The sequence below is a fragment of the Salmo salar genome, chromosome ssa16, assembly GCF_905237065.1.
Source record: "Salmo salar chromosome ssa16, Ssal_v3.1, whole genome shotgun sequence".
Classification (NCBI taxonomy): domain Eukaryota; kingdom Metazoa; phylum Chordata; class Actinopteri; order Salmoniformes; family Salmonidae; genus Salmo; species Salmo salar.
Window position 1 is genome coordinate 35,447,972 of NC_059457.1, and position 27,481 is coordinate 35,475,452.

Sequence of the window (27,481 nt, forward strand, 5' to 3'; positions counted from 1 at the left end):
TAAAAACGATACTACAGAGATACCAAATAAGTTTGAGGAAAAACAAAAAGAACTTAAGGAACTTATTCAAGAACGATCGAATGTAATCTATTACAAAAATAAAGCAAACTGGATGGAATATGGAGAAAAATGCACAAAATTCTTCCTGAATCTCCAATACAGGAACGCTAACAAAAGGAATTTGCAGAAACTCTTTACTGAAGACTGAGTCATCTATGATTCTCCGAATGATATTTTAAAAGAGGAAGCTAATTATTTTAGGCAGATGTTCTCTTTTCCGTCTCATCCTTTCCCACTGAATGAAGATTATGTTAAGGAATTATTTCCAAATAATATAAAACATTTGAAAATTAACAAATGTTCACAAAGATCAGTGCAAAGGCCAAATTACAGAGGAAGAACTCTGAGGCTATTAAATCCTTTCAGTCTGGAAAAACCCCAGGCCTTGATGGCATACCGGTAGAGGTATATCAATTATTTTTTTATACACTAAAAGCTCCATTGTTAGATTGTTTTAACTACTCCTATAGAAATGGTAGTTTGTCAGGTAGTCAGCAGGAAGGTCTGATTTCTCTATTATTAAAACAAGACCCAGATGGCAAATATAAAAGACCCAGCCTATCTAAAAAACTGGAGGCCCCTTACACTTCAATGTTGTGATGCAAAAATACTAGCAAAATGCATAGCACTCAGAAGTAAAAGGGTTTTACCAGGTATTGTTCATCCTGATCAGACAGGTTTTTTACATGGACGATACATTGGAGATAATATACGACAACTACTAGAAATAATAGAACATCATGAAACATAAGAAGCCAGGAATGGTATTTATAGCAGATTTTGAAAGTGCATTTGATAAAAGTAAGACTGGATTTTATTTATAAATGCCTGGATTTTTTCAATTTCTGTAATTCTCTTATAAAATGGGTAAAAATAATGTATAGCAAACCCAGGTGTAAAATAGTAAATAACGGCTACTTCTCAGGAGAGTTTTGAATTGTCAAGAGGAGTTAAACAAGGGTGTCTGCTGTCACCATATCTATTCGTTATGGCCATCAAAATGCTAGCTATTAAAATCAGATTCAATAACAACATTAGAGGATTAGAAATCCAAGGCTTATAAACAAACGTGTCCATGTATGCCGATGACTCAAGTTTTATATTAAGTCCGCAAGCTAGATCCCTGCAATGTCTCATTAAAGATCTAGATAACTTTTCTGTACTGTCTGGACAAAAACCTAATTATGATAAGTGTACAATATTATGTATTGGATCCTTCAAAAATACAACTTTTACATTACCCTGCAGTTTACCTATAAAATGGGCTGATGGTGAAGTAGACATACTCGGTATTCATATCACAAAATATATAAATAAGCTCTCCACAATGAATTTCAATAGAAAACTTGTAAAAATAGACAAGATCCTGCAACCATGGAGAGGTAAATACCTGTCTATTTATGAAAAAAATGCCCTGATTAACTCATTAGTCATATCTCAGTTTACACACTTACTTATGGCGCTGCCTACTCCTGATGATTTATTTTTCAAATCATATGAGCAAAAAATATTTCGCTTTATCTGGGATGCTAAACCAGACAAAATAAAACAAGCCTATCTATATAATGAATATGAATTGGGTGGGTTGAGATTATTAAATATAAAAGCACTAAACCTCTCTCTAAAAGCTTCACTCATTCAAAAGTTTTATTTGAACCCTAAATGGTTCTCAAGTATATTACTAAGAAAAGCTCATCCATTGTTTAAAAATGGCCTTTTTACCTTTGTGCAGATTGCCATGTCTCATTTTCAATTAATTGAAAATGATACTTTGGAAAAAGGATCTCTCTTTTTCAAACAAGCATTGCAGAGCTGGCTACAATTTCAATTTCATCCCCCTGAAAAGATAGAACAAATATTACAAGAAATATTATGGCTGAACTCAAATGTGCTGGTTGATAAAATACCTGTATTTATGGGAAAGATGTTTGAAATGGGTATTTTGTTCTTAAATTATATGGTAAATTGGATTGGTAGAGTTGTCCTTCATGGAGTCATCAGAATTATACAGAAAGGTCTGCTCAATCCAAGAGTACAACCAATTGATTACAGCATTGCCCCAAAAATGGAGGAGGTGGGTGGCAGCGGGAGGAGGTAGGGAACTGGTCTGTCTGCCCAATATAAAGGGTCAAAACTGGCGAAGGAATAAAAATAGCATAAATAGGAAAATATACCAGTTTCATTTGAGGACCAGGATGTTGACAACTGTGCCATACAGATTGCAAAATAGTTGGGAAGAGATTTTTGATGTACCGATTCCATGGTACAGGGTGTATGAGTTTATATATAAAACAACGCAAGATTCAAGACTTCGTACTTTTCAGCTGAAATTATTATGTAGAATTCTGGCAACCAACAAAATGTTGAATATTTGGGGCATAAAATCATCGAAGCTCTGCAGATTTTGTTTTGAGGATACAGAATCAAGACCATTTATTTTGGTATTGCCCTCAGGTAGCCCGTTTCTGGTCTCAGGTTCAGGAATGGCTGAAAATGCATAGCATTGATCTAAAATTTACCCTAGAAATAGTACTGTTAGGAGATCTGGAGAGACCGGGTCAGTAAATTACTAATACTCTTAGGAAAAATATTTATCTTCAACTCACAATCTGTGGATTCTATTCGATTAGATAGATTGAAATTGTACATTAAACATCCCAGTATAGTTGAAAGATATGTGTTGCGTAGAAACCCGAAGTGGGTGGCCAACAGAGATAGATGGGATGGGCTGAGGGAAGCTGAGGGTTGGTATGTGGAATTGGAGACAAGTGAGAGCGGAGTTGCTGTGTGAGCGATAGAATGATGGTCAAAGATAGATTTTTTTTAAGAAAAAAAAGTCAAACTAAATCATAATAAAAAGTACATTTGAATGACACTAAGTGGCAGTGTTTTTACAACTAATGCCGGTTTGCCTGAGGCTGATGCCGTGCAGGTGTTTGTACACATGCACATACACACACTCTCATTCAAATAAACACTCTCATTCAAATAAACACATACAAGAACACACACATGTAATAGTGCCAGACATGCACACAAACATATACAGTTGGCATTGCTGTTATGATTTCAGTTGTCCTTGATGTCCTTTGTTTTAAATGTATTATTTTGTTTTATTTGTATTGTTGTTTGCTGTTTTCTTCTGTCTTTTCCTTTTTTGTCTTTAGTTCATTCTCTTGGTTGTTGGTGCATTGGGGGGTTCTTGTGGGTGGGGAATGGAATTAATTGTATTATTTTATTTTTATTTCTTCCTGGGGGGACTGTGGGAGGGGTCTCGAATGGTTGAGGGACAGCTATTGGGGAACTGTGGGGGGGGGGATCTTGGAGGGTTCGGGTTCACATTTTTTGGCCTGGTGGTAGATCGGTCAACATGCCCTTGAGCAGGGCATTGACCCTGGATGATTCTGTGTGTTGCTCTGAATGGGAATCTGTTGGATGACTGGTATGATGTAGTTATTGAGCGGCTTCACTGCAATATTCAATAAATAATAATAAAAAATATATATTAAAAAGGCGGTGTGTGCGACGTGGTTGGTTTTCCCTTTGTAGTCCGTGATTGTCTGTAGACCCTGCCACATAAGTCTCGTGTCGGAACCGTTGAATTGCGACTCCACTTTGTCTCTGTACTGATGTTTTGCCTGTTTGATTGCCTTACGGAGGGAATAACTACACTGTTTGTATTGGGCCACATTCCCAGTCACCTTGCCATGGTTAAATGCGGTGGCTCGCGCTTTCAGTTTTGCGCGAATGCTGCCATCTATCCACATTTTCTGGTTTGGGTAGGTTTTAATAGTCAGAGTGGGTACAACATCTCCTATGAACTTCCTGATTAACTCAGTCACCGTATCCATGTAGTCGACGATGTTATTCTCAGAGCCTACATGGAACATATCCCAGTCCGCATGATCAAAACAATCTTCAAGCATGGATTCCGATTGGTCAGACCAGCGTTGAATAGACTTTAGCACGGGTACCTCCTGTTTGAGTTTCTGCCTATAGGAAGGGAGGAGCAAAATGGAGTTGTGATCAGATTTTCAGAAGGGAGTGCGGGGAGGGCCTTGTAGGCATTTAGAAAGGTTGAGTTGCAGTGGTCCAATGTTTTACCAGAGTGAGTACTACAGTCAATGTGATGGTAGAACTTCGGTAGCGTTTTCCTCAGATTTGCTTTGTTAAAATCCCCAGCTACAATAAATGTGGCCTCAGGATATTTAATTTCCAGTTTGCACAAAGTCCAGTGTAGTTCTTTGAGGGCCGTCGTGCTATCGGCTTGAGGGGGAATATACACGGCTGTGACTATAACCGAAGAGAATTCTCTTGGGAGGTAATACGGTCGGCATTTGATTGAGGTATTCTAGGTCGGGTGAAAAAAAAAAGACTTTCTGTATGTTTCTGTATGTTATCACAGCATGATTAGTTAATCATGAAACATACAGCCCTACCTTTCTTCTTCCTGGAGAGTTTTTTATTCCTGTCTGTGCGATGTACTGAGAGCCCAGATGGCTGTATGGACGGGGACTGTATATCCCGAGACACTCTGTTTCACAGAAACATGGCTATGTTACAATGCCTGATGTCTCGCTGGAAGGAGATCCTCACCCTGAGCTCATCTACTTTATTATCCAGAGACTGAACATAAGTGAGTAATATACTTATAAGGGGTGGATAGTGTGAACGCCTCCTGAGTCGGACTAGAAGTCCACTCCATATTCCTCCTCTCCGCCAACGGTGTCTTGGAGCAGCCTCTGGGATAAGTTCAATTGCCCTGGGGGTTATGAACAAGGATCCAATTCGGGAAAGTCGTATTCCTGGTCATAATGCTGGTGCGTTATCGCCGCTCTGATATCCAAAAGTTATTTCCGGCTGTATGTAATAACACCCTTAAAAAAATCTGGTCTAATAATGTAAGAACACACAACAACAAAAAAATCTGTCGGCACCATCTTACGCCATCTAAACAACCTGATGAAGGCAAGCCTCCCTGTGACCTCATAGGGGCGGGACCTGTCTCGGTGTCATCCCTCCCAACATGTTTGTTCTGTGAGGGTCTTCCCATCCCCTCCTTTCCAAGAGATGAGGTGAGGCCGTCTCCTCTCCTCCCCTCTCAGCGCTCCCTGGCTCAGCCATTGGCTTGCAACTCCTCTCAGAGTCATACAGGTGAAATAGTAATCAGGTGTATAGCGGCAGAGCAGCAGCTCTCTCTCACTCTACTCTCCAGCTATACAGATGATTAAGAGACTGTACGTTATTTATAATGAGCGATACCTGGAGAAAATCGGATCTCTCTGAAATGAAGATGGATGGCAGAGAACAGAGCCTTAGATATACAGTTTTAGAAACATTTTGTAAACATCACATGGCAAAGTAGCCAGAAGGTTGTGGATTTGCAGACCACCACGGACAAGGGGGGGTGAAAAGATATCATTATAATAACAGCATTAATCCATCATCTTACATTTACATCATTTACATTTAAGTCATTTAGCAGACTTATTTGTGATCTGATAAATATTTTTTATATATAAACGCATTTCTTACATAGGTATTCCTCTTGTCCAGATGCAATTCTAAGTAATTATATTTGACTGGAGACAAGCAAAATCTTTGTTAATTCCACAACAGAGCATGACAACAAATGAGTGCATTCTGCAGCACTGGACACGTTTTGATTTCTATACAGGTGCTATTGTTAAGAGGATAGTCTAAGCTTGGAACAGTGCTAAAGGTGTCTCTCAACTGTCAAAACTGAGCACAACAGAACCAGTTACAACTGAAGTATCTGATCATCAATGAATTCAATAAAAGGCAATTCATTGTTTTACACTGCAGCAGCCTTCATTTTTTTCATTTGGGAAACTAGCATTTTCTAATTTCTTACATTTTATTCCATGACATTGATGTTACAAAAATAGATGTGTGTTGACTGTGATTAGAGTATGGGAATATAAGAGCATCTGCTAGCTAAATGAACAAACAAGGCATGCATAGCTCACCACATGATCCTCAAACCAATGACTTGCCAAACTCATGTTTCTAAAAGTGAATTCAAAGGCACGGTAGAATGACTGTATAGCCTAACAAGGCATTTTTCCTTTCATTATGATGTAATTCTAAGTAATTATTATTTTAGATTTTATACAGCCTCAATGCTAAATGTATAAGCATGTTATTGAAGTGCTATTGTTGAGGTGTTGTTGAAACGCTGAGCGCTCCTGCCAGCCTGTAGCGTCACAAATGCTTCACAATTGATTTCTTTATTGGCAGGCTATAGCCTTGAAATAATAAATAATAATATAGCGTAAATAATTCATTTTTGTTCCTTCTTAGGCTTCCTTGCTCCTGACTGACTGATTTAGAGTTAGTATGTTGTTTAATACCCTGTTGCTGTGCTCCCTCACTTTTTAAAAATTGAGAATACGCCGGGTTGCATGATAAAAAATAAAACATCTGGGAAAATCGGATAATTTGAAATAAATTAGCCTATATTGCCACAAAAATTCAATTAAAACAATAGAATGACAAACTAAATAAATATGTAGTTTATAGCAGCCTATAATTAGGTATCCTCCCTATATTCTCTCTCTATGGCGGTGGCACGAATGATGAACTGTAGGCGTGTGTGCAGAGGCCCGTCGGTCGGAGGCGTGACCACTTTGAGCGGGCCAAATCCGACGTAGCAAGAACAGACAGAAAACTCTACCAGGGGTTGCTAAATCGAACAACGCACTTGAACTCGCCCTAATGTCTGAGTGCTTAGCTTACAGAAACGTACCACCTCTGTTGTATATGCAGACAAACTGACCTACAACATGAACCTTATCACACCATCAAAATCTAGGATCCAAATTCACCGCGTCTGCAATGAATGTTCATAAAACTCCACGGAACTCCTGCAGTAGAACCCAGAACGATACTTGACCACTGCTGTCCATTCAAGACTACGATTCGAAGGGCGCTCACATCGCTCAAAATAACCCTCATCCAGAGGTTGGCTACATCTAATAGTCCTACTCGTCACATAATCTTCTATGTGTAATAATAACACTTCTCACAACGGTGCTCATTTAGTAAAGCTGAACACATAATGATTAATTTGTATTTTACATAGCAGATCCGAATATAATAGCATATAAGCCTAATGTAGACCTATAATATGTTACACCAAAAACATTTTACATTTACATTTTAGTCATTTACATTTTAGTCACAACACCTTCTCAGTCGTTTCTTATCTGAAGCTGAATAGTAAAATATTTCCTGATGTGGCAAAAAAAATGTAACAGCGCACGCGCTGCAGGATTTGATTGAAAGAAAATAGGCCTACAAGAAATGCTAATAGTTTGCTAACCACATCTCACTCTCTCGCTGCTTCCTCCCATTGACACGTTCCGATGACAACCAGGAGGAAAACAATTGAAGTTATGCAAAATGTATTCAAAGATATCTAAAATTGTCCGTCCAGACCTTCTGAAACCTCATGTCATGACTCTAGACAGCATCTCTGCCAAACAGACTGAAAGGTCTCTAGCTCAAACCCCCCGAACCGGCATGGTGGACACATCTACTGTTCTGCCCCTGAGCAAGGCAATTAACCTACAACAACTGCTCTCTGGATGCCGATACCTTTTAAATGTAATCTACATAATCTCCAAAAGTAATTATTTATCATGAGAGGGCTATAAACAATAACCAGTAATGCTGCATACTCCAAGATAGGTTAAAATCTCTACTTTCTGGTAAAAAGTGTAATAAATTGCTGAGGTGTAATCACTTTTGAGGACACAAGTTCAAGTACACAGTATGATACAAATATTCAATATTTTATGTATTTCCTATTCAACAAAACTGAAATTACTTATAATTTATCTAAATGTAGCATAATCAATTTATAAAATGATTAAGATTTCACCTTTATAACTGTAAAATACATACTTTTGTATATAAAGTGTATGTGGACACCCCTTCAAAATGAGTGGATTCAACTATTTCAGCCACACCCGTTTCTGACAGGTGTTTAAAAATCGAGCACACAGCCATGCAATCTCCATAGACAAAATTTGGAGTAGAATGGCCTTACTGAAGAGCTCAGTGACTTTCAATGTGGCACCGTCATAGGATGCCACTTTTCCAACAAGTCAGTTCCTCAAATGTCTGCCCTGCTAGAGCTTCCCCGGTAAACTGTAGGTTCTGTTTAAGTGGAAACGTCTAGGAGCAACAACGGCTCAGTCGCAAAGTGGTAGGCCACACAAGCTCACCGAACGGGACCGCAAAGTGCTGAAGCACGTAGCGTGTAAAAACCACCTGTCCTTGGTTGCAACACTCACTACAGAGTTCCAAACTGCCTCTGGAAGAAACATCAGTACAATAACTGTTCGTCAGGAGCCTAAGATCACCATGCGCAATGCCAAGCATCGGCTGGAGTGGTGTAAAGCGCGCTGTCATTGGACTCGAGTAGTGGAAATGCGTTTTCTGGAGTCATGAGTCACAACTCCCCATATGGCAGTCCGACTGACAAATCTGGGTTCGGCAGATGCCAGAAGAACGCTACCTACCCCAATGCATTGTGCCAAATGTAAAGTTTGGTGGAGGAGGAATAATGGTCTGGGGCTGTTTTTCCATGGTTCGGACTAGGCCCCATAGTTCTAGTGGAGGGAAATCTGAACACTACAGCATACAATGACATTCTAGATGATTCTGTGCTTCCAACTTTGTAGCAACTGTTTGGGGAAGGCCCTTTCCTGTTTCAGCATAACAATGCCCCACCGCACAAAGCGAGGTCCATAGAGAAATGGTTTGTCGAAATTAGTGTGGAAGAACTTGACAGGCCTGCACAGAGCCCTGACCTCAACCCCATCAAACACCTTTGGTATGAATTGGAACGCCGACTGCGAGCCAGGCCTAATGGCCCAACATTAGTGCCTGACGTCTAACGCTCTTGTGGCTGAATGGAAGCAAGTCCCCGCAGCAATGTTCCAACATCTATTGTGAAAAGAGATTGGCACTGTTGACTCTTATATGTACTTGGGTGTAATAGTGGACAACAAACTGAACTGGAAGGAGAATTCTCACAGCGTCTACAAAAAAATTATTGCTAAAGTTTGCAAACACTGTATTATACACTTTTCAAACCTCTGGTCACCATACAATTTAGGTTAACGAAATACGTACTCAAAGGTCATGTACCACTGATCACTATTGTTAGTTGGTGTACAATTCCTTACATAGCACATAACCACACCTTCCTGTATTCATAGCAGGTAACAAAGTGTAAGCATTGGACAGTGATGAACAAATGAGGCCTAGTTTTGCATTGCCAGACAAACCATATTCTCGTTCAAGAATTAGATGTGACCTTTTCTGGTGACCAAACCTAACTACTGTTCTTCCTCCATTGCTACTTCTACAGTAGGGGTCTGGGAGTTGTAAGGGTATGTGGGTAATTGTCTTTGGTTGCAGTGGGCTGCCTGGTGTGGAGGCATACAGGCTGGGAGAACTGAACAGTTACATTTTATTCATTTAACCAGACAACAGAGCTTCTTCATACCCAGCCATTAGCCCTACACAGAGAGTAGAGGAGGGGTATCAGACGCTAATAAGGCTCTCACTGTGTCCTCCATCTAATAGGCTGGGGAGGAGAATTAAGGAATGAGTGACCAAAAACAAAGGGGATGGACAGAGGAGACCCTAGCACAGGCTGGTATCATCAGAACAGGGGCCACAGTGTGTTGGTGGGGCCACAGTGTGTTGGTGGGGCCACAGTGTGTTGGTGGGGCCTGGGCAGATGGGTGTGGGAGAGGAAGGGGGGCACGGTTTTGGGAGGGGAATGCATCGGGGGATACTGACGTCACAGACAGGCAACATGAACAGCTGCCCACCCAGCTGGCCAGAGTCACAGCAAGATCATGTGGAGCCTGCATTTCCCATTCTTTACAGCAGCTAAAGTCAAAGACTTGACGTACAAAACATACTGAAAAAGTCCAAGACAAAACAGGGAACCACTGCCGCTCACATAAGGGCTATATACTAGACTATAAGTAGGCCTACACACATACAGCTGAAGTCGGAAGTTTACATACACTTAGGTTGGAGTCATTAAAACTCGTTTTTCAACCACTCAACAAATTTCTTGTTAACAAACTATCATTTTGGCAAGTCGGTTAGGACATCTACTTTGTGCATGACACAAGTCATTTTTCCAACAATTGTTTACAGACAGATTATTTCACTGTATCACAATTCCAGTGGGTCAGAAGTTTACATACACTAAGTTGACTGTGCCTTTAAACAGCTTGGAAAATTCCAGCAAATGATGTCATGGCTTTAGAAGCTTCTGATAGGCTAACTGACATCATTTGAGTTAATTGGAGATGTACCTGTGGATGTATTTCAAGGCCTACCTTCAAACTTAGTGCGTCTTTGCTTGACATCATGGGAAAATCAAAAGAAATCAGCCAAGACCTCAGAAAATAAATTGTAGACCTCCATAAGTCTGGTTCATCCTTCGGAGCAATTTCCAAATGCCTGAAGATACCACGTTCATCAGTACAAACAATAGTACGCAAGTATAAACACCATGGGACCACGCAGCCGTCATACCGCTCAGGAAGGAGACGCGTTCTGTCTCCTAGAGATGAACGTACTTTGGTGCGAAAAGTGCAAATCAATCCCAGAACAACAGCAAAGGACCTTGTCAAAATGCTGGAGGAAACAGGTACAAAAGTATCTATATTCACAGAAAAACGAGTCCTATATCGACATAACCTGAAAGGCCGCTCAGCAAGAAGAAGCCACTGCTCCAAAACCGCCATTAAAAAAGCCAGACTACGGTTTGCAACTGCACATGGGGACAAAGATTGTACTTTTTGGAGAAATGTCCTCTGGTCTGATGAAACAAAAATGGAACTGTTTGGCCATAATGACCATTGATATGTTTGGAGGAAAAAGGGGAGGCTTGCAAGCCAGAGAACACCATCCCAAGTGTGAAGCACGGGGGTGGCAGCATCATGTTGTGGGGGTGCTTTGCTGCAGGAGGGACTGGTGCACTTCACAAATTAGATGGCATCATGAGGAAGTAAAATAATGTGGATATATTGAAGCAACATCTCAAGACATCAGTCAGGAAGTTAAAGCTTGGTCGCAAATGGGTCTTCCAAATGGACAATGACCCCAAGCATACTTCCAAAGTTTTTTCAAAATGGCTTAAGGACAACAAAGTCAAGGTATTGGAGTGGCCATCACAAAGCCCTGACCTCAATCCTATAGAACATTTGTGGGCAGTGTGTGTGAGCAAGGAGGCCTACAAACCTGACTTAGTTACACCAGCTCTGTCAACAGGAATGGGCCAAAATTCACCCAACTTATTGTGGGAAGCTTGTGGAAAGCTACCTGAAACGTTTGACCAAAGTTAAACAATTTAAAGGCAATGCTACCAAATACTAATTGAGTGTATGTAAACTTCTGACCCACTGGGAATGTGATGAAAGAAATAAAAGCTGAAATAAATCATTCTCTCTACTATTATTCTGAAATTTCACATTCTTAAAATAAAGTGGTGATCCAAACTGACACAAGATAGGGAATTTTTACTTGGATTAAATGTCAGGAATTGTGAAAAACTGAGTTTAAATGTATTTGGCTAAGGTGTATGTAAACTTCCAACTTCAACTGTAGCTAACCCACCACATTACAGGCTAGTGCTGCTCATATCCAGAGTGCAGTTCTGACAATGAGTGGGATGAGTAAATGGCAAAAAAAGAGTGATCAGGACTAAGGTTGCACATTTTGGGGAATATTCAGAGGTGGAAACTTTCCATAGGAATTAACAGGAATATATGGGAATTAACAGAAATATATGCAAATTAATATTAATACCATTTAAATGTAGTTGTTTTTTACATTGGATATATTTACCATATCATATGGAGACAGAAACATAAACCTTTTACCTTATCATAAGTAGACAATTTCAAATGAAATAAAAAACAATTTAGTTCCGAATTGAACTTTAATTAAATGAGTTGACTCTTCACATGGGATGATTACACTGAACAACAAAAGAAAGGGAATGTTGAATGATCCCCATCGCATCTCCCAAAAACATTTTCAAAATACATCTGTAAAATGATAGTCTAGAAACTATAGCTTTGGTTGTCTTCCTCTCAGGCTTCCATGTCTTCTCCCTGGACCTCCTCAATGTCCACCTCTTGAACATCAGACTCTAAGGCCACATCTTCACTGTCACTTCCAACCTTGTTGAGCCTTGTCAGGCTCAAAGACTCAAATTTGCCCGGATGGCTACCAATTTTTCAACCCTTGTATTGGTCAGCCTGTTGCGTGCTTTGGTGTGTGTGTTCCCAAACAAGGACCAGTTGCGCTCTGAGGCGGCTGATGTTGGTGGGATTTGGAGGATGATGAAGGCAACAGGGGAAAGAGCCTCACATCCACAAAGTCCCTTCCGCCAGCTGGCTGATGAGATATGTTGGCACGACTGCCATATTACATCTCCATCCCAAAGCCCTTTCTTGGAAGTGTACTTTGCCAGACTGCCAAGAACCTTTCCCTCATCCAGGCCAAGGTGGCGAGACACGGTAGTTAAGACACCATAGGCCTTGTTGATCTCTGCACCAGACAGGATGCTCTTGCCAGCATAGTTGGGGTCCAACATGTACGATGTGGCGTGTATGAGCTTCAGGCAGAAGTCTTCACGCTTTTTGATGCATTTCAGAACTGCAGTATCCTCTGCTTGGAGCAACAGTGAAGTGGGCAGCGCAGTATGGACTTCTTCTCTTACATCTTCTAGCAGAGTCTGAACATCAGACAGGATGGCATTGTCTCCCTTAATCCATGCAATGCTATAGGTTTCAGGAGTTTCAGGCTGCTTACCACTCCCTCCCAAAATACATCATCCAGGAGTATCTTCTTGATGGGGCTGTCCATATCAGCAGACCGTGATATGGCCATTTATTGGAGAGATTCCTTCCCCTCCAGGAGACTGTCAAACATGATGACAACACCACCCCAATGGGTGTTGCTGGGCAGCTTCAATGTGGTGCTCTTATTTTCTCACTTTGCTTGGTGAGGTAGATTGCTGCAATAACTTGATGACCATTCACATACCTAACCATTTCCTTGGCTCTCTTGTAGAGTGTATGCATTGTTTTCAGTGCCACAATGTCCTTGAGGAGCAGATTCAATGCATGAGCTGCACAGCCAATGGGTGTGATGTGAGGGTAGGACTCCTCCACTTTAGACCAAGCAACCTTCATGTTCGCAGCATTGTATGTCACCATGCAAATACCTTCTGTGGTCCAAGGTCATTGATGACTGTCTTCAGCTCATTTGCAATGTAGAGACCGGTGTGTCTGTTGTCCCTACACTTGTAGAATACTGGTTGAGGGGCGGAGATGATGTAGTTAATTATTCCTTGCCCACAAACATTCGACCACCATCAGAGATGATTGCAATACAGTCTGCTTTCTCTATGATTTGCTTGACCTTCACTTGAATTATGTTGAACTCTGCACCCAGCAAATTAGTATATAAAGCATGTCTGATTGTAGGGGTGTGTGCTGGGCGAAAAACATTCAGAAATCTCTTCCAATACACATTGCCTGTGAGCATCAGAGGTGAACCAGTTGCATGCACAGCTCAAGCAAGACATTCATCAGCATTTCTCTGACTATGTTCCTCCATTGAGTCAAAAAAACTTCTGATTCCAGGAAGACCATGAGCTGTTGCTATCGGAACTTTTGTTAGAGGTTGCTTGTTGTGAGCGCTGAGGGAACTTTAAGCACTTGGCCAGATGATTCTGCATCTTTGTTGCATTCTTCACATATGATTTGGCACAGTATTTGCAAATGTACACAGCTTTTCCTTCTACATTAGCTGCAGTGAAATGTCTCCACACATTAGATAGTGCCCGTGACATTTTCCTGTAAAGATTAGAAAATGAGTAAAAACTAAAATACAATTCCATGTACAGATAAATATTTAAGCAGTTAGATTAAACAAGTCCTTTGTAAGATAAATGTTTTAAAATGAAACATGTATGGAAACAGGTGAATTAACACCTCAGTTAGCAGGCTCAAGCAAGCTAAAACCCACATGATATCAAAAACTAACTAGCAGAAATTGTTAACAAGTTAGAATTGATTTAAAACACACTTTGCTGTAGGCTACTATTAAACAAAAATCATGTATGTCATAAAATATACTGCTCAAAAAAATAAAGGGAACACTTAAACAGCACATCCTAGATCTGAATGAAAGAAATAATCTTATTAAATACTTTTTTCTTTACATAGTTGAATGTGCTGACAACAACATCACACCAAAATAATCAATGGAAATCCAATTTATCAACCCATGGAGGTCTGGATTTGGAGTCACACTCAAAATTAAAGTGGAAAACCACACTACAGGCTGAGCCAACTTTGATGTAATGTCCTTAAAACAAGTCAAAATGAGGCTCAGTAGTGTGTGTGGCCTCCACGTGCCTGTATGACCTCCCTACAAAGCCTGGGCATGCTCCTGATGAGGTGACGGATGGTCTCCTGAGAGATCTCCTCCCAGACCTGGACTAAAGCATCCGCCAACTCCTGGACAGTCTGTGGTGCAACGTGGCGTTGGTGGATGGAGCGAGACATGATGTCCCAGATGTGCTCAATTGGATCCAGGTCTGGGGAACGGGCAGGCCAGTCCATAGCATCAATGCCTTCCTCTTGCAGGAACTGCTGACACACTCCAGCCACATGAGATCTAGCATTGTCTTGCATTATGAGGAACCCAGGGCCAACCGCACCAGCATATGGTCTCACAAGGGGTCTGAGGATCTCATCTCGGTACCTAATGGCAGTCAGGCTACCTCTGGCGAGCACATGGAGGGCTGTGCGGCCCCCCAAAGAAATGCCACCCCACACCATGACTGACCCACCGCCAAACTGGTCATGCTGGAGGATGTTGCAGGCAGCAGAACATTCTCCACGGCGTCTCCAGACTCTGTCACGTCTGTCACGTGCTCAGTGTGAACCTGCTTTCATCTGTGAAGAGCACAGGGTGCCAGTGTCGAATTTGCCAATCTTGGTGTTCTCTGGCAAATGCCAAACGTCCTGCACGGTGTTGGGCTGTAAGCACAACCCCCACCTGTGGACGTCGGGCCCTCATACCACCCTCATGGAGTCTGTTTCTGACCGTTTGAGCAGACACATGCACATTTGTGGCCTGCTGGAGGTCATTTTGCAGGGCTCTGGCAGTGCTTCTCCTGCTCCTCCTTGCACAAAGGCGGAGGTAGTGGTCCTGCTGCTGGGTTGTTGCCCTTCTACGGCCTCCTCCACGTCTCTTGATGTACTGGCCTGTCTCCTGGTAGCGCCTCCATGCTCTGGACACTACGCTGACAGACACAGCAAACCTTCTTGCCACAGCTCGCATTGATGTGCCATCCTGGATGAGTTGCACTACCTGAGCCACTTGTGTGGGTTGTAGACTCCGTCTCATGCTACCACTAGAGTGAAAGCACCGCCAGCATTCAAAAGTGACCAAAACATCAGCCAGGAAGCATAGAAACTGAGAAGGGGTCTGTGGTCCCCACTTGCAGAACCACTCCTTTGTTGGGGGTGTCTTGCTAATTGCCTATAATTTCCACCTGTTGTCTATTCCATTTGCACAACAGCATGTGAAATTTATTGTCAATCAGTGTTGCTTCCTAAGTGGACAGTTTGATTTCACAGAAGTGTGATTGACTTGGAGTTACATTGTGTTGTTTAAGTGTTCCCTTTATTTTTTTGAGCAGTGTATATTCACCCCAGCCAGTATTGTAATCAAAACTTACCAGAAAGCATGTAGTCCTTGGCTCAGACAGTGTAGTAGTGTGGGCTCAATAGCATCTCAGTGTGCAAGATCTTGAGAATCTGCTGTACATGTGATGGAAGAATGCACTGTGCATGCAGAGGGTTGCAATTCCATTGAATTGGGGACAGTTTAACCAAAATATGTCACAAGACCTAGAATTGCCTTATGTGTATCCCACAAATAGGCTTCACTGTTATAAGCTAACTTTGATGAATTTAAGCAAAATTCCCCAAAGACCTGGGCTTAACTTCATGGAAAATGTCCTGAAAAATTTCGGAAATTTACCGGAAAGTTTCCGACCCTTTGCAACACTAATCAGGACACAATCTCAACTATCACACGAACAGACTAACAGTTATGTTAAGTCCAGGCTGTTGTGAAAGATTATGGATGGATAGCTTGTTGTATAAAGGAGCAATGAGAGAAAGCAGGGAGTTTCTTTTGAACAGTATCGAGCAGATTATTCAAGTGTTTGCTAACAGTTGCTGGGTTGGGCTGTTTAGTCATTTCCAATGTGGATACAGGTTCAAAGTTCACACTATTGGAGTCCTTAAGCTGAGCAGTTTGTTAACAAGAGGAGACAAGACACATTCAGTATTACTCAAATACATGTGTACTCGAAAAAGATCATAAACCTCCACCTCAAGATATTAATAACATCTAAGCATATCTGAGGAGCAATGAGGGCCCAGTCAAAGCCTCTATTAAGCATATCATTATATCACATTAAAAAAGGTCTCCCCCAGACGACATCAACAGCTCCATCCCTCGTCACTGCGACAAGGTCATGTGACTTATCTTGGTTAATTGTTAACCATCACTATTATATATGTGCCAGGGTAAACAGTCAGACGGCTACATAGTTGAGAGAGATAAGCCACACACAAACACAGCCTTAATTGAGTGTTAACTAAAACATTATACATCTCATTCAGTGGAGTCTCCTTAGAGGTGGACCATCCTACTCAGGGAATTTCAGAATTGTCTTAATAATGAAACATACAAAAAATGATACTTTTTAGATGAAACTATACTAAATATATTATTCACGTCACCAAATTACTGATTAAAACATATTGTTTTGCAATGAAGGGTAGCACCATGGTGTAGCCGGAGGAAAGCTATTTTCCGACCTCCTCTGGGTACATTGACTTCAGTACAAAACCTAGGAGGCTCATGGTTCTCTACCCCTTCCATAGACTTGCACAGTAATTATGATGACTCCGGAGGATGTCGTCCAACCTATTTGAGCTCTTGCAGCAAGAATTTACATGTTGTCCATGCAATCAAAGGATCATAGAATGAATCTAGTCCTGAAAGCATAAGCTACACTGGAGTGCTTAAAGTGTGGTCAGTAGTTTACTCAAAAAGAGAAAGAAAGAATAGTTGAACAGTTCAATTAATTTCTTTAAAAAAAAATATATATTTTTTTTTCTTAGTTTACCTTTCACTTACTTAGCTAGCTAATGCAGCTAATTTAGCCTAAACAACAACCTGACTCAAACAGAGGATGCTATTTATGTTAGTTAGCTGGCTAAGGCTATCCAACACCACAACTCTTCCAACTCAAGGTAAGCTTTATTAATTTATTGCCACCAGGGCCCGCCGGTGTAACTGCTAGCTATACACTGTACTGCATGATTGTACACATAGATTGGTTTGTGGGTTTACTAACACGTTAGCTACTAGAACTATGTTGACTATGACGTTAGCTAATATGATGACAATGATGTAGGTTGTGTAGCGGTTAGCGGTGATGGTGTGAACGTTTGGCTTGGAGTTTTTTTCCGCCTGTTCACACACAGCTGTTGTGTGGTGCACTGAAGTCCACAAGTAAAGGGAAAAGGTGAGAGGAGGAGTGTTTTTATGTCAGAAGGAATTAGACAACGAGCAAAGTGACGATGCTGTATGTGCCTGCTATGAAAGTCAACTGTGTGTGAAGGTGATCAGGGGTGTATTCATTCAGCCGATTCTGTTGCAAAATGAGAATTGGAATGAAACAGGATGGACCAACCTGAATTTGTCCAATAGAAATTCTAGTTTTAGTTGCAAAACAGAACATTTTGCAACTGTTTGGACTAATGATTACAACCCAGATCAGCTAGATGCAAGCAAGAGTTTACAAGGCGGTATTGAATGTCTCACTGTCTGTCACCGAATTACTCCAATTTGTCTCTCAACCTGTGCACCGACGTTATAAACTTTCATTTCTAGCCTCGGTTGTAAAATGGCACCAACCGCCACTGACCTCATTGTCAGATAAGTCTCAGTCTCAGTCACATCAGTTGAAATGGCTCTGTTGAAATGTGTAACCCTGGGCCTATTGGGTATGAAACTACCACCTTGTCACGTCTCGGCTGCAAGTTGCTAATTGCGGCAAGTGGGTAATGAAGTAATTAAGGTTGACTTAATTACTCAATTACGGTAACTTACGGCACATGCATTCAAGTCACAACAGTCACCTTGCACAAATGTCACCTCAGCTGTTTATTAAAGTGTAAAAACAGTCCCAGGCAGGTGTTTCAAATTTTAGGAATTTGTCTGCCATATAACAAACCTGCATGAATGATTCCATTTATGGGAGTAAGATGTCTTTATAAAAGTGTGACTTTTCCTTGTGGAAGACATGGTGGAGAGAAACAGTAACAGGGTATGGTGGTGTGTGAATCCTCTCCCTCTCCTCAAACACACACAGAGGTTTAAGTTAGGATAGCAGGATAACTCAGCTCCTCTCACTAACAAAACCAGTCAAACCTGACTGGCAAGAAATCAAGATTACTCTCATTCACCAACGCATGCACACAAATGATCTTTCTTTCAGTTGGATGGATAGGGATGGTACTACAAGCAGAGAGAGAAACTGTAGCTGGAGACGTTTGGGACTTGGTGTCATGTTACTACATGCACAGTTAGACAAGACACTGCCATTATTTTCCCACAATATCCCAGAAGAGCCCTTATAGATTTCAAACACGATATGTACATGGTGACCAGTGAGTTGAGCTAGATTCAGTCTGAGCAGCAGGCAACCACTGAAAATCTCTTGCGGTGGAAACTGGGAAGACTCTTCAGTATGCAGAATCCTATTTAGCAGGTAGAAAATTCAAAGCTCACAGATTGGGAAAGACAGGTGTATGGGAAAGACAGGTGTAAGGGTATCTCCACATATACCAACATGGTCTCAGCATTTCGTATTATTCTGTACGTAAATCCGAGACTCTCCATTTAGTATGATATGTTACATTTTGTATGGTATGTATTCATTTGTGGATGTCAGTCATTAAATTTGTATGTTACTAATTACAATTTGTATGATATGTTACAGATTACAATTAAGGTTAGCTAGGTGGCTAGGTTTCTAACATTAGCTATCTGGCTAACATTAGCTAGGCTTGGGGTTAAGGGTTACGGTTAGGAGTTAGGTTAACGGAAGGATTTGCTAATATGCAAAGTAATTGCAAAGCAGCAAAAAAGTAATAAGTTGTTGCCAAGTTGCTAATTACAAAAAAATTCAAAAGTTGTCCGTGATGAGATTCAAACACGCAACCTTTCGGTTGCTAGACGTTCACATTATACGTCTACCCATCCACACCAACCAACCACACTCCTTTCATTTTTGCTTTAAGTAACCATACCAAACATAATTTATCATACTACATTTCAGTGTACCGGGTTTAAGTGTCCCGGGTTTACCATGTTACGTCTAGTCTGTGACCAGTCTGCATATACAGCTTAGCACACATGAACATCATAAATGACCAGGACAATGCTGACATGGGCCTTTGCAGACCTAAATAACACTAATATCAGGAAGTAGGCATAGAAAGATGATTTTTATGTTCTACGTGCTTTTAGCTCAGCATAAGATGTTAGTCTCTTAATCACTGGTACAATAGGTTTGAGGAAGAAGAAGGCTCCCCCCACTGGGCAAAAACTGGTCATTCCAACAACAAAAATTAAATGTGATTTGTTTAACACTTTTTCGGTTACTACATGATTCCATATGTGTTATTTCATAGTTTTGATGTCTTCACTATTAATTCTACAATGTAGAAAATAGTAAAAAAATATATAAGAAAAACCATTGAATGAGTAGGTTTGTCCAAACTTTTGACTGGTACTGTATATTTATTATTTTCATGAGTAAGACACATGGTTTTGGACACTTGTGAAGTTTTACATGTACATTTTAGATGTGGTCACCCTAATTCCACCGGTGAAAACATTGCTCCAGCAACATGCTAACACCATCTTTTCACATGTGAGGAGAAAAACATTATTTCAACCCCACATGTGAATCTCCAATTCCACATGTGAAAGTGAGATTTTCACAGTTGGAGTTCTTACATCTGAACCTGAAAATTAGATTTTCACATGTGATTGATTTTCACATGTGTACTTGCAATTCCACATGTGAATGTTTTTTACATTTGAAACTGAATATCTTGATTTTCACAAGTGAAAGTTAATATGTGAAACAGAAGCCTGTCAATTGAAACTGAACCCGATGGTTTGAATTGAAGTGAGAAAATAAGACTTTCACAGTGAGATGAACATGGTTGAAGTGACATACTAAGGCATAACTAATGACTAGCACGAGGGAACAGTTCAAAGTGTTAAACTGTGGTTAAAGCCCCCATGCAGTTATTTATTCTTTTTTTTTTATCATCACTGTATGTCTCATAAATCACTTTGTGTTTGTTTAATGAAAATAACTAAAAAGTATATTGTTTTATCATGTATTTCCCTGACCCTCCTTTGAGCATTTCAAGGGCCAATCTGACCATGTAGGCATTAGGAAACAAATTTGAAGATATTTACATACACCGCCTTGATTGCCTGATAGGATAGTCGAGAGCCCACCCCCTTAACCAGATTAACAGTCATTGGTCTATTATAAATCAGATCACATTGTGACATCATGATGTGGGCTGAAAGTTCCATCCCACCTGAACAGGCTGAAATTCAAGGCATTTTTTTCAAACAGCTCTTATACAAAAAAATAATCTACATTTCAGAGTGTTATTTCAACCTCATAGTTTGGAAAGATCAAAAAACAGGAAAATGAAGTGTTTAATTGCACTGCCCCTTTAACAGGATCAACACAGTGACACAGTGTTCAACTGTGGTTAACAGGATCAAGGCCTAGGGTAAATTGCAGTCTGGACACAGACATGCCAAACGTAGTCAATAAGTGCCGCCTTAAAGGCAGATGAAAATATAGCCCAGTGTGTAACTGTGGTTAACAGGATCAAGACAGTAGCAGTGTTCAACTTTAGTTAACAGGATCAAGGCAGTGACAGTGTTGACTTTAGTTCACAGGTTCAAGACAGTGACACAGTGTTTAACTGTGGTAAACGGGATCAAGACAGTGACAAAACCACATGCCTCCCCCATGCCCACACTAGATACTGGAGGAAAGATAATCTCTTTTATCTGATCTTCATTTTCTGGAAGACATTGATTTCAACTCCCTCTCCAACTAAACCTGCATGTCACCTACCACCATTAGAGTGATGGAAAGTTTCTCCCAAATTTGCTGACTGTGTTATGGGTCATACAGTACTCTGCTTGCATAGTGGGTCAGACTGACTCAGACAGACAGGATTTACCAGTTTTAAAATACAAACACAGTGAGATTCTGATGGGAATTGCCTTTCTGACAAAAGCTTTGTTGCAAGTCATAAACACACACCATCTTTTGCTCTTTTAATTATGTTGTCATGGTAACATGCTGAATTTAAACAAGTTCCACTCCTTGGCTGGGAGCCTTTTTCTACAACACTCTTTAAAATGTCATCACCTCCGCACTGATAACTTTGGCTTAAATAAACTCAGCAAAAAAAAACGTCCTCTCACTGTCAACTGCGTTTATTTTCAGCAAACTTAACATGTAAATATTTATGAACATAACAAGATTTAACAACTGAGACAAACTGAACAAGTTCCACAGACATGTGACTAACAGAAATTCAATGTGTCCCTGAACAAAAGGGGGGGGGGGGTCAAAATCAAAAGTAACAGTCAGTATCTGGTGTGGCCACAAGCTGCATTAAGTACTGCAATGCATCTCCTCCTCATGGACTGCACCAGATTTGCCAGTTCTTGCTGTGAGATGTTACCCCACTCTTTCACTAAGGCACCTGCAAGTTCCCGGACATTTCTGGGGGGAATGGACCTCACCCTCCGAACCAACAGGTCCCAGACGTCTTCAATTGGATTGAGATCCGGGCTCTTCACTGGCCATGGCAGAACACTGACATTCCTGTCTTGCAGGAAATCACGCACAGAACGAGCAGTATGGCTGGTGGCATTGTCATGCTGGAGGGTCATGTCAGGATGAGCCTGCAGGAAGGGTACCACATGAGGGAGGAGGATGTCTTCCCTGTAATGCACAGCGTTGAGATTGCCTGCAATGACAACAAGCTCAGTCCGATGATGCTGTGACACACCACCCCACACCATGACGAACCCTCCACCACCAAATCGATCCCGCTCCAGAGTACAGGCCTCGGTGTAACGCTCATTCCTTCGACGATAAACGCGAATCCAACCATAACCCCTGGTGAGACAAAACCGCGACTCGTCAGTGAAGAGCACTTTTTGCCAGTCCTGTCTGGTCCAGTGACGATGGGTTTGTGCCCATAGTTGACGTTGGGCACAGTCTCTCTCAGCCTATTGCGGACAGTCTGAGCACTGATGGAGGGATTGTGCGTTCCTGGTGTAACTCTGGCAGTTGTTGTTGCCATCCTGTACCTGTCCCGCAGGTGTGATGTTCGGATGTACCGATCCTGTGCAGGTGTTGTTACACATGGTCTGCCACTGCGAGGACAATCAGCTGTCCATCCTGTCTCCCTGTCTTAGGCGTCTCACAGTACGGCCATTGCAATTTATTGCCCTGGCCACATCTGCAGTCCTCATGCCTCCTTGCAGCATGCCTAAGGCACATTCACGCAGATGAGCAGGGACCCTGGGCATCTTTCTTTTGGTGTTTTTCAGAGTCAGTAGAAAGGCCTCTTCAGTGTCCTAAGTTTTCATAACTGTGACCTTAATTGCCTACCGTCTGTAAGCTGTTAGTGTCTTAATGACCATTCCACAGGTGCATGTTCATTAATTGTTTATGGATCATTGAACAAGCATGGGAAACAGTGTTTAAACCCTTTACAATGAAGATCTGTGAAGTTATTTGGATTTTTATGAATTATCTTTGAAAGACAAGGGCCTGAAAAAGGGACGTTTCTTTTTGAGTTTAGTTCTGTGTTGTACACCAGTGGGAGGACTATAGGATGAAAGGCTCATTGTAATGGCTAGAATGGAATGAAAGGAAAGAACTCAAACATGTGGTTTCCATATGTTTGATACCGTTCCAATAATTTCATTCCAACCATTACACTGAGCCCGTCCTCCTATAGCTCTGCCCACCAGCCTCCACTTTTGTAAACTCATAAGAAACCCTGGCTGTATGCAGTCTACAAACACTAAGATCCAACGTAAACACTATACAGAAGATACAAAGCCAGTCCTATGGGTCCTGGTCAAAAGTAGTGCATTATATAGGGAATAGGGTGCCATTTACTTCCTTCAACAAAGTAGTAAATTATATAGTGAATAAGGAGCCATTTGGCTCCTTCTCCATCAGATCAGACCTAGGACATGAAAGCATTGATCGTTCCAAATGGATGTTTTAATAGACTGTGTCTGTTATAATAGCAACAAATATCTGTTATACAGTGGGTATAGAAAGTAACCACCCCCTTTCAAAATGTTCACCTTTCGTTGCCTTACAGCCTGAAATGAAAAGACATAAAATCAGACCTTTTTCCCAGCTTTATTTACACACATTAACCCACAATAGCCAAGTGAAAAGAATGTAATCTAAAAAAACCTCAGAAGATTAATTAAAGTAAAACACCCCATTTGGATAAGTGGGGTGTGCTCTTCAGCAGGGACTGGAGCACTTGTCAGGATAGAAGAGAAAATGGACAGTGCAAAATGCTGACAGATTCTTGAGGAGAACCTGCAGACATCTGCCAGGAAGTTGAAAATGGGAAGATAGTTCACGTTTCAACATGACAATGACCCAAACCACACCGCCCAAAGCAACTGTAAAGTGGCTGAAGGACAAGAAGGTGAATGTCCTTGAGTGGCCTAGTCAGAGCCCGAACTAAATCCCATCGAGAATCTGTGGAATGACTTGAAGAGTGCAGTCCATGAGCGGTCACCATGCAATTTGACTGAGCTTCAACTCTGCAAGGAAGAATGGGCACATATTGCACAGTCTGGGTGTGCAAAGTTGATAGAGACGTATTCAAAGAGACTCATGGCTATAATTCAAGCAAACGGTGGTTCCACCAAGGTTTAACTCAGGGCGGTGTTCATTTATCCAAGTAGGGTAATTTTAATGTTTGAATTGTAAATCATTTGAGGTTTTTTTTCCCCTCACTTGGATATTGTGGCTTACTGTTTTGTAAATAAAGCTGGGGGGGAAAAGTTGCAATTTGTGTTTTCATTTGAGGCTGTGAGGCAACAAAATGTGAACATTTTGAACGGGGTTGGTGACTTTCTATACCCACTGTATGTGTACACACAGTATATTCCTTCACATTCTTAACACAAAAATATTGTTGTGCCATCATGTCCTAATGCCTCCACATTAGAGAGTATGATGAATGACAGACTTAGCCTCTCATCTATTTATTCAGGTTCAATGGGCAGCCAATAGAAAGCAATTGCGGCTGGCAGAGCAAGCCAGGCAATTTTATCCTTCAAGAAATGCCCAAGTATCCAAAATTGCACCTGCCAAGAGTGAGACAAGTGGAGCCACACAGAGCTATCATATTCCTCACAGAAGAAAACTAGGAGGAATTAAAGAAATGCAATAGGCCAACCATCAAGAGATAACACACAAAAAAAGTATATTTGTAACTCAGGAAATTATTCACTTATTTTTGTGAAAATCCACTCCTATAAAATACTGTCTTTACTCATCTAATGTACTGTACGTTTGATCAACATTAATGTTTACAAAACACATGCATGTGGTTTGCAAATAGGGGAAATGAGAGATTGACAGCTGCAAATAGGAAATGCGTCTCAAAGCAGATGTGAAAATCACACCTGCATGTGCAGCAAGTTCCGTTTTACCATGAGAAAATGAAGAAAATCTTACTTTACTGTAGTCTACTTTCAGTAACAGACAAGAAACTATGCTTGAGTTAAAAGTATCTGAGATATACTTGTTATTCTCTTTGAAGGCTCTTTATTGGCATATAGGCTGCACCTGTATTTCATCCGCACTACCGTCTGTGTCCAGCTCTCCGATGTAGTACTGTTCCATCCACCGCCTTGCGTTCTCTGAGTGCCGGTGTGGGGGTCCCTCCATCTCCGTCCTGATATCATTCCCTGACCGGCTTAATATCAGAGCCTCTCCACCCGGGTGAATTCGAAGGAATCCCGTCACATCATAAATTCTCGTCCCCGTTAATACCCAACATGAGTTTTTAGTGGAATGATTGGCTACCTCCTTCTCAGAGAAAAACCGAGGTGGTTCCGATGGAGACATTTCGATGCTGAAGTATGCACAAATAAAATAACTAAAGGAGTGGGTACAAGCCCCCTTGGCATGCCGACTGACCGCGTACTGACTTCTAGCTCATCTCAGCACTGACTGAGTTTACCCGATCAACTAATTTACATATCATGAATTATTCATTGCTCAAGACTGCTCAAAGCTCAGCATTTCATCTACCTGTTGCGCGCTAGCTTTTTACCGCCAGTGTTTACAGCTATAATATAATTATTCCAACGTTAATTAGTGGTTGAAGCCAGCGAAGCTGGGTCAAACGCTATTGTATTTGTTGGCGCTAATTATTAGGGGTTCAAGCAGAAAATCTGGTGAAACCATATTGCATTTGTTGGCGTTCATTATTATACATCTTCTTCTGCCAAGGAAAACTGACATGAACATTCCCGTAAAATAATTTCTATGATGATGCAAAATCGCATGACGGTAAAGGGCCATTGGCCATATCCTCTCATGCAATGCCATGCCAATTTGCTGTATGGTGGCGCTATAACAAGCAATTGAAAATGCAAACTTTGAAAGGTCACGCCCCACCCGGTGTTACATATAGTCCATAAATTCACAAGGAAAGAATTTGCCTAAAGGACCTATAAGGTCTGCCATGATGGATTTTGAATTTTGTGAAAACCACATAAAATGCTACTCCTCTAGCACCGAATGACCGATCTGCAAGAAACTTGATATGTGGCATCTATGGACCAAACTCTCTCAACGCATTTTCCAGACTATTACCTCGAACAACATGGCCGCTACTGACCAATAAAAACGAACGTGGGCGTGGTCTGGCTCATACACGCATATAAATCATATATGAATATTCATATTGTAACAAAACTGGTTATATCCAAATGCTGTCAAGACAACAAATGCAAGCACATTCAGATCAACCACACGGTGGCGCTATAATGGGCACATGTTTATATATCTTGATCGGTTTGACTCAGAATGCTGGAATTTGTCACACATGCTCAGGGGTATGAGTTCAGCAAAACTGTAAAGTGTGCTTCAGTTTGGCCGCATGGTGGCACTGTTGGGCAGGAAAAACATTAATGCAAGCACATTGGCTCATAGCGGCCAGTATGTTTGAGCTATGGTAAATGGTGTACATTTTTCTACATTTTTAAACAACATCTTCTCAGAAACCACTAAACCGATCTCGCCAAAACTTGTAGTACAGTATAAATTGCAAGATCTTTAGCTGCATTGTAAATTAAGTTGATATCTTTAACGTTATGGCCCATGTGAGCAATTGAAGTTGAGCAAGTTTGGGCCTGACAATTCAAGTCATTCTTGGAGGGCAGTGGTGTAGTGGAGGGTATGTGGCCCTTTTACCCACTTATATTGAACAAATACAAATACAACATGTAAAGTGTTGGTCCCATGTTTCATGAGCTGAAATTAAAGATACCAGAAATGTTCCATTCACACAAAAAAGCTTATTTCTCTCAAATGTTGTGCACAAATGTGTTAAAACCCCTGTATATGAGCATTTCTCATTTGCCAAGATAATCCATACACCTGACAGGTGTGGCATATCAAGAAGCTGATTAAACAGCATGATCATTACACAGGTGCACCTTGTGCTGGGGACAATAAAAGGCCACTCTAAAATGTGCAGTTTTTTTCACACAACACAATGCCACAGTTGTCTCAAGTTGAGGGATTGTGCAATGTCCACCTGTTGCCAGATAATTTAATGTTAATTTCTCTACCATAAGCCAGCCCCGGACCTTCACTCTTGACTTCTTCACTTGGGGATCCTCTGAGACCAGCCACCCGGACAGCTTTTGAAACTGAGGAGTATTTCTGTCTGTAATAAAGCCCTTTTGTTGGGAAAAACTCATTCTGATTGGCTGGGGCCTGGCTCTCAAGTGCATGGGCCTATGCCCTCCCAGGCCCACCCATGGCTGCCCCCATTTCCAGTCGTGTGAAATCCATAGATTAGGGCCTAATTTATTTATTTCAATTGACTGTTTTCCTTATATGAACTGTAAC

The 27,481-nt window shown here is 41.2% G+C and overlaps 1 protein-coding gene across 2 annotated transcripts in view; it reads right to left on the reverse strand.

Annotated features, from left to right (window-relative positions):
• Positions 1-25,571, reverse strand: part of LOC106573787 (fatty acid 2-hydroxylase-like) — a 57,518-nt gene extending 31,947 nt beyond the window's left edge. Inside the window, exon 1 of one of the 2 annotated variants that reach the window (XM_045697206.1) lies at positions 25,184-25,571. In XM_045697206.1, the coding sequence (XP_045553162.1) occupies positions 25,184-25,465 (282 nt within the window). In that variant the 5' untranslated portion in view covers positions 25,466-25,571. The remainder of the gene's footprint in view (positions 1-25,183) is intronic. The other variant, XM_045697205.1, reaches the window with a different exon arrangement.
• Positions 25,572-27,481: the final 1,910 nt, after the last annotated feature.